This window comes from Symsagittifera roscoffensis, unplaced genomic scaffold (genome assembly GCF_963678635.1).
Source record: "Symsagittifera roscoffensis unplaced genomic scaffold, txSymRosc1.1 SCAFFOLD_594, whole genome shotgun sequence".
Classification (NCBI taxonomy): Eukaryota; Metazoa; Xenacoelomorpha; order Acoela; family Convolutidae; genus Symsagittifera; species Symsagittifera roscoffensis.
The window spans coordinates 16,431-28,449 of record NW_026971083.1 but is presented as its reverse complement, the minus strand read 5'-3'; the positions used below and the strand labels follow the sequence as shown (position 1 = coordinate 28,449).

General features: G+C 34.5%; 1 protein-coding gene across 1 annotated transcript; it reads left to right on the top strand.

Annotated features, from left to right (window-relative positions):
* Positions 1-520: 520 nt before the first annotated feature.
* LOC134856153 (gamma-aminobutyric acid receptor subunit alpha-4-like) lies at positions 521-12,009 on the top strand (the record flags this gene model as incomplete). The annotated part of the gene is made up of 3 exons (XM_063872518.1): positions 521-729; positions 9,585-9,823; positions 11,016-12,009. Coding segments are annotated over 3 exons (1,309 nt in total), but the record flags the coding sequence as incomplete, so codon positions are not given.
* Between the last annotated feature and the right edge of the window lie 10 nt (positions 12,010-12,019).

Sequence of the window (12,019 nt, the reverse complement as noted above, 5' to 3'; positions counted from 1 at the left end):
GTTTCTTTAAGCTGTTCGATTCGCTTATATAATCTAATTACCCGGTGCTCTGTATTTAACCAACTAATTAATTCATACCTTTTCTAACTATTGTTTCTACTCTACTTTTTGTCAAGACAATTTGACGATTTAAGGTGAGACTTATAACTTAGGATAAAATTACTAAGCATTCAACCAGCAATGAGCGCTTAGTAAAAAAACAAAACTATGTATTCAATGCATCATCGAAACAGGTCTCAATATGCGATAAGTTTTAAGTTAAACATGATAAAAAAATTGCGTCACAGTAAAAAAAAATCTCTGTATGACGATTTTTTTCCAATTTACATTTCAAAATCCACAACCTGGTTGAAGTTCTAAAGTTCGTACCCCTGAGTATCATTGTTTTTATATTTATTGCCAAAACTTTTTACACACCTGATCACGTAGAAAAAACCTGTTAAAAATCTAATTTACCTAAAAAAGCAATAGTTTTTGAACACTTATTTTGCTCAAAGTCACAGATATTTCCAACAATTAGGCATTCTGGCCAACACTTAACGATAATTAATTGCATTAATGATGGCCTCTCTATAGGTTTCTACGACAGACTGAATCTGGAGTTTGTGTTGTCGCGGGAGGTTGGCTTCTTCGTGTTCCAGACATACATGCCATGCATTATGGTGGTCTGCATGAGCTGGGTCTCCTTCTGGATCAACAACGAGTCTAGTCCCGCCAGAGTAGCTCTAGGTCAGTAAACATAGTGACGTCCCGCACTGGAGCCGAAAAATTACATAATATGATTTGAAGTTGACTTTAGTAACTGTTATATAATTGTTACATACATTACGAGGCCAAATTGTGCACTGGATAGGCGCACAATTTTGTGCCTGTATGTTCCTGGATTCGAGAGACTACTTTTTTGGATGGTTTGCATGGTAGCTGGCTTGCACTTCGGTTGATTTATATACCATCTGGACTTCCATAGATAATAATTAATTCATGGTCTAAATTTGAAACTTTAATGGATAATAATGACAATGTAACTCATGAAACTCCGGTTTGGAGTACTATCATTACGCATACATTTCACTAAGTATACTTTTTAGTGGATAATTTCCCTGTATTTGCCCTGGATGATTTGTTCCCTGTTTTTGCCCTGGATGATATTTGATTTAAAACTGCTCGTATATCAAGACGAAGCCTTAAATGTTCTGACGGCACTTCAAAGCTAATTTAAATGTTTTTTGTTTCGAAAGTTGACAAAGCAAATTAAAACAAAAGTTAAAATATCAATTTTTTTTCATTTTCTTCCCCCGCGCTAAATTGAATTAAAAAGGGATGTATTCAGCGCCTGTCATAAAAAGAAGTCTGTCATTTTGAATTAGAGTAACGCAGTTTTTGATCCACTACCCAAGTTTTACATTTTTGAACATTCAAATTTTAACAGTTTAATTATTTTCTCAAAAGTATTATCTTTTTTCACCTGTCACTTCAGACGAATTAAACCGCAGTCACGACATTGATGACTTCGTATATATACGAGCAGTCAGGGGCGGATTTAGGGGGGGGGGGGGGGACGGGGGGCGGACGCCTCCCCCTCAGGGATTCGACCTCCTGCCGACCCAAAGGGTCCCCCCTTTGGTACTTTTTAAGAAATCCATTTTTTGCCGACCGACCCTAAAATTTTTCTAAAGGCGCCTTTGGCGCCAATATATACTAACTTTGAGGGCGAGCGAGCGCCAAAAAAACGCGATTTTTTTAGCAAAATTTTTCAAAAAGTGCCTAAAAACGGCTTTTTTGACCTGTTTTTTCAAAAATTTGCCTGCGGCGCACAAAATTTGGCAAAAACAGGGACCTTTTACTGCTTTAAAAGAGCTCGGATAATCAATTTGGTCGACCTAAAAAAAAAGGTCGTCGCCCCCCCCCCTCGAAAAAATCCTAGATCCGCCCCTGCGAGCAGTACTAATTAACTCTTGGGTTTTATAGTAAACTTACGATATCATGCTGTGTAATTCAACTTTGTTAAATATTTAAAACAATTGTTTTAGTGTCGAAAAAAATTTTCTGTAGACTGATGGACACAAAATGAACCGATCAGATTCATTTATAAATCAACATTCAATTTAATTATTCGACGGTTTGCACAAAAATTCAGTTATACTATCGTTGCCTTTGGAAAGGGAATAACAGTAAATGTAGTAGAAGAAATGGAAGTTTTGTGAGAAAAGAACATTAATGAGTCTTGTATTTTTAATTTTTTTTCAAAACTGATGTTTCTATACTTCAATCATTGTAGTCGGATTCTTTTGTTTTTATCAACAACCAGCTATCCAGTTCAAAATTCAAGTTGACCGATTCAATACTTAATTTTTTTACACATCAACTCAGGCAAATTTTTCATCTGTGGAAAAAAAGAAAAAAAAGTTTTTTTTTACAAATTCAGCTCATACGCAAAAAATTTTTCTGCGAAATTTGAGATTTTTTGTTCTATTTACAGTTATCTTTGGCTCGTTTTCCTTTTACCCTCCCACCTGCATTTTTTTATAATAAAAATTACTGTTCACATTGTCCGATTGTCATAAAAATTGACAGATAAATTAGGTCATGTCAAGCATATTTGGTTTTCACAATCAACCTTGTAAAACCACTCGTTTGACCATAAAAGTAATGCTTGTGTTAGGTGGGGGGAAAAGGAAAAAGAGCCTAACCTTTTAACAAAATAAAAATGAATGTAAGAGAATATAATTTATAAATACCAACAAAACTCCAGCAATAAGCTTCACAAAAAATAGCTGGAAATTTTCTGTGAAATTCCAGACTATTTAAACAAAAAACTCCTAAAAAATTTATGCAAAAAATATTCAAACAAAAAATCTAATAAATTAAGATTTAGTTGAGTTTAAGGAAAAATCTGAGCTGTGGCAAAGAAAAGCTAATCTGAAATTTAGCTTTTAAAATGGTACAGGCCCTTGCCGATGGGGAACCTATGTCGACGCAGACTAGAAGAATCCGTTGCTTGAAACTAATTTGACTGTAAGCAAGTTGAAAACATTCACTGAATCTTAAACTTAAACTACATACCAGACAAAAAATAAGCTAACGGTTCTTGTTCTTGCAAAAAATCTTGCAAAAATTACGTTTTCTGATGATGAAGATGAAAATATTATAACTCAATTAGCTCAGTTGACTTCACTTTTACTTCTGGCCTTTTTCCGCTTAGCAACTCAACCTTTGATTTCAACTGTCAATGTTCACCAGCCCAAATAGCGTTTCAAATGCCAAGGGACTAAATTAACAGATTTGGCAACTTTTCGAACCTCCCATGAGCCTTTATTACCAGCCCAAATACACGTGATCAAAAACTTGTCACGCTACCCAAAGTTGGTAAGACCATTAACCATATTAGTATTCAACTTTGGGGAACAGAGATGGAGGTAAATTAAAACAGAATCAGGACAGCTCAACTAAGTAATAAGTTATAAATAAGTTATAAATTAGCAAATAAGTTTCGCCCTAGTGCAGATTCAAATCCCACTGGAGAAGCTGACAACTCTGATTTTTCACTTTTTGGCAGGGTTCCCATGGTGAAACTCGAACCTTGTTGGGCAAATCGAATTAGGTCTAGTTGCAGGCAGAGGGTGACGTAAGGTCTTGGGCTAATTAGGTTTAAAATTGAGCCCTCACAACCCTATGGATTGATTGTGAATCGAATGTCACTTTTGGGACGTCATCGTTTTTAGAGGAAAATTTTGGTTCTCATGATCATCATTAAAAATATTTACAGATTAAAACAGTTCCGAGATAAAAGTGGTCAACGATGCTTTTTTTATCTGCACAGATAATAATTTGTAAGTTGAAACTTTAAAGTTTGTAGATCAACCGAATCATTTTTTCGGCATACTTTATACAAAAACACCAGTCGCGAAACAAATTTAAAAATTTTGATCGGTTATGGGACTTATACAAAATTGAAAGAAGAATAGCCGATTGTTTTGCGATTGGAAAAATTTGCGATTGGAAAAATTTTAAAAACGCTCAAAATAAGCAGTTTATTATCTGTCTTTTTTGTTCGCGGGGTGTGATGATAGAAACTGAACGAAAACACAAAACCTGAAAATTTTAAAATATTCAATAGTATTTGGGACTTAGGCATATTTGACAACAGTTTTTTTCTGAAAAGTGAATAGAAAAACAGTTTAATAAAGGTTAATTTTTTTCGAAAAATTTTTAAATTTTTTACTGGTTATTTTTTGAATTGTTTTACTCCCAAGAAGGCCGTGAAAAAAAGTTCATACCCGGGTTGAGTTAACAGTAAAAATTATCGCTAAATCAGAGATATCGCAGCGATTACCATCTATGGTTCAGTCTATGATCAGGTTCACTTTATCCATGATCAGGGCTAAATCATCGCTGAATTAGCGCTAAATTTTCAGGTCTCCATCAGACATAAACCATTCATGAATCAGAGAAGGATTTGCACTGCAATTACACTGAAGACCTATGAATCGGGGATATCTCAATTCTTAAAAAGTATCTATGAAAAATTTCGAGAAAAATTCAGTTATTTTTAGAGGAAAATCACAAACATCAGAAAATAAATGGTGAAAATCAAGATAAAAATACTGCAACAAGGAGAATCAAGTTTCTAGATGCTTTTCCTCACTCCAGTTCACAAACTGGTTCCCGGCGTGAGTATGGTTTCCCAGCCGACATTCTCTCTTGGGTAACATTGGCCTTGGTTCGTACTTTCGTACCTTTCAACAGCAGATTCAAGTGAATTTGCACAAAGTCCCGAATATTCAACGCGTCATACTCGCATTTGGACTTAATAACTACTTGAGATCCAGCACATTTTTTGAAAATTTTCTAAGTTGAAACGTATTTTATTTGGGGTGACTGATATTTAGCTTTTGATCCTTTCAGAATAAGGTTTCTGATAAGTTCTTTGAAACCCTTGATACCTGAGTAATCAGGGCCTTCAACGGAGATATCTCTGAATCAGCGATAATGTTTCCTGTCAATTCAACCCGAGTAGAATAATTTCACTAAAGTAAAGCTTTTTGTTATAAGCCTGCTCGCTTGCTTTATTTTTTGCTTGAAATCAAAGTTATAAGTTTCAGTCTAATTTTTCTTAAAACTGTGAAAACTTTCGATGTCATTCAAATTAAAACTGGAAGCATTTGGTTATGATCTATTGCTTACTTATTCTAATGACTATCTTATTCTACGTGAAACTGTTTTAAAAGTGTTAAGAACCTATATCGGAGGACGATATCAGAAACAAGCTAGTAACAGAAAAAGGTAACAATAGAACTAAAACTCAAGTGCTTACAAACTTTTTCACAATAATCGATTATTGAACTCTATTCAACATGATTGAACATAAAGCTTAGAGACTCTCATTATTTGTAAGAAAAACATCAGTTCAATTTTTGGAATCAACAAAATTTTTCCCCACTAAAAAGTTCTGTTTCACAAAAAGTACGCTATCTTGACATCAAAACATAATTCCGCTAAACTCCATGGTATTGAAACAAAGTACAATTTTGCATGTTTTACCTTTTAATTGTCTCAGCAATGGTTTTCAATGCTCAGGAAAAACCTGTACATGGACTCCAATAGCGATTCAAAAATACAAAAAGCCGCAAAACTAGCATAACAGTTTATTTGTTCATAAACAGGCCATAAGAAGTTGCCATTTAAAATGAGCCATTTAAAAGATTAGACGAAATAATAAAGTTAAGAAATGCTTTAAAAGTTGAAGATATTGTTTTCAAAAAATGGAAAATTTAAATCAGAAACCCCTTTAGGAAACATAACCAACGGAATGAAATTTTTTTTGCAAACTACCGAGCGTCCACAACCCGTCAATACATGTGTTGACGCCCTTTGCGCAGAAAACAAGAAATGCGGCAACAAAAGTCATAAAAACCAATGAGTGGTTAAGTTTTAAAACTTTAAACTAAAATGACCTGAAGTAATTTTCAAAATGATGATCAGATATTAATCTTGAAACGATATGAAACAAGTTAGCTGACCTAAAACCGTGTGTTATACTACACAAATTTAGCTTGAATACTAACCGACCGAAAATGTGCAGAAAAAAGATGTTCATTTTGAAAACTTTTCACAAAGATGTGATCTACCGAAGTTTTAATATCGTTATTTCAATTTTGTCTTGCATTAAGTTCTTTCTAAGAAAAGATGCCTCGAAAGACATTTGAAAGTTAACTTAGCAGAGAAATACAAATTACAAGGCGGTAACAAAATCAACAACACCTGAACAGACACACCTTTAGCCGAAAAAAAAATTATGCACATTTTAAACTTAAAAAAAAATCAAGTCCAATCTAATGATTTTGATAACAAACTTTTTTTGATCATCAAACGACTCGAGTTGAGGCCTCTGAGTCGATATAAGAGAATGGAAAACAATTTGATCCGAATCATGAAAAAAATCTGATACAGTAGAATTGGAGTTGGTGAATTTACCGACAATAAACACAAACCAGAAAAGAAGTTTTCAAATGCAGACAACTCAAAAATTGTCTGGCAGTTGACATAAAAACAGAAATGGAGATGACCCCTACCATTTGAGTTATCCTGGGAACAAAAAATATTCAAAAAAAATTTAGTGCCCGTTTGAAACACCCACTTGCTTATATCAAGAGTAAAAAAAACCTAACCCGAAATTATGAAGGCCAAAAAAAAACTTTTCTGATGCAGAAAAAAAACAAAGAAAGGAACTTATATTAGGTCAGGGTTAGCTAATTTACAAATTACAAGAATGAATCAACAACACTTGTTTAAAAAAATTTAGAACACAAAAAAGACTAAAGCTCAAGATTTAGCGACTCGACCGACAAACAAAAGTAGACAAGCAGGAGTCCGACAATTTAATTTCCCGGAAAAAATTCAACTTGAAAACGTTTTTAAAAACAAGGTCCGGCTAGGATTTAAACCCCAGACCTTAGGATGCAAATGAAACCGCATTACAGAACGTGGTAAAATTATCACAGACCTTTAAGAAAAAAAAGGCTGTTGAAAAAAAGTCTGGTTATCGATTACAAAAGACTAGCTCTCGCAAGTGCCAAGAACAAAATTTTTGAAAAATTTTTTTTTCCACTTTTTTCATAATTGTAACGTTTTTCATCGTTGGCGACGTATGCTAAAACGCAGTCTCTGAGAATTTATTTTTGATAGTTTGAAAAGTAAAACTTAGCTTTTGTAAATATAGGAAGCGTTTTTGGTCTGAATTCCATTTTTTTGCTCTAGATTCGTCAAAATTTGATATAGACTTTTCTCGATTTAGCATTGCATTCTTGAATTTTTAAACACGGAGGCAAAATGGAACTACGCATTACTTGAGGTACATCAAAAAATAGCAGGGGAGCCATCCAAAACATAGAAAAAAATGGAAAAACTTCGTTTGAAAAAAAAAAGAAAAAATGAAAAGCAAAAGACAACTCTAGTCTATAGAGCAATTGATCTTTAAAAAATATTTTGAGATACATAAATGTTAAATAAGCATTGAAAACCCAAAATGTTTTAACCGGTTTTTGAGCAGACAAAACTTGAGTAGACGACTGACAAAAAATCGCTATAAAATGATTTGAGCTTTCAAAAATGCCACAGGTTTTACACCCATTCCGGAAGTACAAATGAAACATAAATAATTTTTGTCCTTCTTAAGACCAATGTGAGGCAATCCGACAGCTGCAGCATTATCCCAACGTGATAATATCCATCGAAAAGGATCAAAGCAAAAAGGAAATTAAAAATAAGTGTTAGTTTGTTGAAACCCACGATAACAGAACGGTCATTTAAAATGCAGAAATATTCAAAAAATTTATGTATTAATAGACATACTATTTTTGTTGCAATCAGAACAGGCATTCTAACTGATTTAATTTAATTTTAAAACTGGTTGTAAATCTGAAAAAGTAACTGATTTAACGTGGGAGAAAAAAAATAACACCCAAATACAAATAAACCTTGTTCTCTCTTTCAGTTGCTTGGAGCAAACATAACTCAGAGACAAAGCTGAGCTTCGCACCACTTGCAATACAAAATAAAGCGCCAAAAATCAAAAAATAATGTGTTCCTTGCAAACAAAATTTCTGCATAACCAGTAGGAACACTTGGGGATTAAATGCCCCAATACGCTATGTGCTATTAAAAAAGATCAAAAAGAATGAATGCAAAAATTACAAACAATTTCCCGAAAAAGAACCTGCGATAAATCGGAAAAAACCCTGAAAGCCTAGAAAGTAACCCAATTACATAAGACTTATCAAACTTGAAATTTATACGCAACGGTAAAAGAACTAGCTGGATCACAACAGCAACAAAAAATACATTAAAAAATACGCCAGTGAGGCAAATAAAAAACACGAAAATTTATGTATTTGTGAAATATCTCAGCCATACTCCACACTTCTGGATCCAGTACAACATTTGCCGCCACACTGTTTTGAACACATTGAGTCAATTTTGCAAAAAAAAGTCTGCATATCCGTTTTTTTCGAAAAGTTTTTGGCATATTAAATTAATACGCAAAACCATCAACTTGAAACAAATACAAAGTAAATTGCTCAAATCTAAATCACCTTGAACTAATAAAAACTGAAACTACTTCCACACATGTTAGGAACAAAGAAAAATCATAAACAAAAGATCTGAAAAAAAATGAAATTTCAATGCAAAAAAATGTCTTAAATTTCAAACAATTTTCTTTTTCTGACTGAAAAGCTTAGCACTCATAAGAACCAGGTAACTATGAATAAGATTTACTCTCATGAAAAAGAAGAAAAACGCATCCAAAATTGAACACAAAAAGTTACAGAAATTTAATACCCGCCAAGAAAGCGACAAAAAATGAGACGAAATCAATAAAGCCGACAAAATCATCATTTTTTCAGCTGTAAAACAAGAATCATTTCAACAGCTCTAAACCAGTTGTTGAACTACAGCAATTAGTTGCTCAACCTCGGTAGAAATTAATATTCAGATGACCAAATTTTAGCCATATTATGAATAATGTTGTTTACGGGAAAAAATCTAGTACCCGATTGCAATACCCTTGCTTATCGCAAGGGGAATTATTAGTACGCAAATTGTGAAGAAAACTGCTTAAAAAATTTTAACCAGCAAAATTTAAACTTTGTTTCAGTGTTTTTCCAGTTATCGCTTCTTCTCAAATGATTCAATTTTTTTTGGGTAGAGGGCAAAAAAGGCAGCCTTGAAAAAAGCGGATACAGATAGCTCACTTGCCATGCATTTAACTAAAAATTTCGCCACGCAAATTAAGCTTACATTTGGAAAAAGGTGGATTTTCCTTGCAAAAAAAAATATAAAATAAAAAATGTTTGCCATGAAAACCTGTTTTCAAAAGTGTTCATAAGGAGCAGTCTTTTATAGCTCTACTATATTCAGAGTAGTTTCTCATATCTCTGATGATTACTTATTCTCTTTTTAATAAGATTCGACACCACAGGTATTGTTTTTGAGAAGACGTTTGACCTTCAACGCTTGGAAAATAAGTAACAAGTATTTCAATTGTTTACGTTCATAACTGAGAACAGAAATTGTTTTTTTTTCAGGAATCACAACTGTGTTGACAATGACCACCATCTTCACCAGTTCCAGAGCATCTCTTCCTAGATTCTCCTACGTCAAGGCCATTGACATCTACCTTCTCACTTGTTTCGTCTTCGTATTCGCCTCTCTCATAGAGTATGCAATTGTGAACTTCAACTACTGGAAACTGACTCACAATCGAAACAAGGAACTCAAGAAGCAGCAAAAAGCAGAGGCAAAGGCTGAGCAGAAGCGATTAGAGGCAAGTTCTGATTTTTATCTGTTTACAACAAGGCGAAGTTGTACTTCGCAAAGCCTAGTAATATATGGTAACTTTCTAGAACGATTTATGATTGGCGCTTTTTGATAACATTAACCAAACTTACAAAAACTGGATCAACAGGTGAAGTTTTTATCCGCTGGAAATCTAAAAATTAAATTCCACTTTCGAAACTAGAAATCGTTCACGTTTTTTTTGCGCCATTTCCGTGTTCATATTTGGAGAGTTCTATTTACGTCACTTTCAGCAGATGAATTTCAATTGAACTCAAAAAGGGCATATATACCAAAGTGCATTCATAAATGTATCAGTATGTATGAATGCACATATGTAGTTCTTGGACTTTTATGCACATTTTCAGACTTTTCCTGAAAAAAAAAATAGCAAGACCTTTATAAGGATCTTCACAACATTCATTACTTTTAAGCGCCCCAAATCAAAAGATAATGTCTCAAACGAAAACTAAAAATATTGAAAGAATTTTGAAGAAGAAATCGTAAGCAAACAAATCAAGAAAAAACATTTTGCAAATATTATAGAAAACAATCACCTAACACGTAAGAAAGATTCTCGCCACAGTCTTCTATATACAAAACAGCCAAATCAAAATTGCTGAGCAAACTTTGCAAAACAATGAATTTCCTGAAAAAATTTCGATATGAAAACAATAAGCAATCAACTTGAATTGATTTAAGTGAAATTGCTCTAACCTAAAACACACTAAGCGAATTAAATCTATAGCGAATTCCGCACATTCTTTGAGTAGCTCTAGAACAGCTTTTAAACGTGCGTGCAACGTTCGAAAATTGGAGATCCTGTGCATGAAGTTCTTCAAGGGAAAAGAGTCTGGTACCCGACTGTAGTACCCTTGCTTATCGCAAGGGTAGTAAAAATCAGAAAACATACTTTATAAAATTTTTTAAAATTTACCACTTTTGGTTGAAGCTCTAAATTTCAAAGAATATCTTACGATGAACGTATTTCTTAAGAAATCGTTGGATCGAGAAATCAATTTTTAAAATTCGGCTAGGAAAACTAAATATTAAAATCTTCTTTCGAACCTACACGTTAACACCAACACTAGAACTTTGCCGCCAGTCGTATAAACAAATTTATAATGGGCGTGATTACAAGATTAAAACAAAGTTTAAGTTTCTTCATCACTTTATTTCAGAAAATGGCAGCTGAAGGAATCTCTGAAATAACTACAGCGGAGAGCCTGAGATTCGAACCACCCACTCCTCGTAACAACACTGAGAGCAACCTTGTTAACAGAACCAAATCATTTCCGCTCCCAGCACAAAGCCAGAGCAATTTGGTAATGAGCGGGAACATTGCACAGACAAATAATACTTTTATGGATTCACAGAGCTTCGACCAACTAAGCATGAAGAGCTTGTACAATGATTCATCGGTTCCTTACCGAAACGGAGACGCACTCCCAACTCCGACGTCGTTCCACCCAGGCTACATACGAACTATACAGTTCGCCGATTACGGTAACAGTCCTAACGCTCCTCGAGACCAGCAAGGGCAGTTCCAGAACCACCGGGCTTACATTGTCCAGCAAAACGGAAACGAAGGATTCTATCCTTCTAATGTCCAGATACCGGTGTTCACAGGAAACCCGAGCAACCCAAGTCAGGCGATAATGGCTGCCGTTCCATACGTTCCTGCGAATGTCATCTCGAGGAACCCCCAACGTCGGAACTTGAGTGCTGACGGACTGAGCTTCACCACTATGCAACCCGGTGGATACACGTTGATTTCCCAGAGTTCTCAACCGTTTCTATCTCCTGTACAAAAGGAGGCGGATGACTTCAGAGGAGGTTCTTCAAATGAGTGGCAGGAAATCAAAAGCTCCGTTAGTAAAGTGTGCGATTCGATGTGCAGCATATTCAACAGATTCCCCATACCATCTGGCCAAAACGTGATTGTTATCGACGCATATTCTAGAATATTTTTTCCAATCGCTTTCGTCATTTTCAATCTACTCTACTGGTGGCACTATATTATGGATTCCGACTCCGAATAGATTGGACCCAGGAGTTCAAAAGAATATAGTTACTGCCGAATTACAAGTCAAAAAATAACCTTTGTAAACCGCTCACGCATATCCTAATAATTTCGAAATGTTTAATAAGAACGTCCATAAAAATCATGGCGAAACAATGAAAT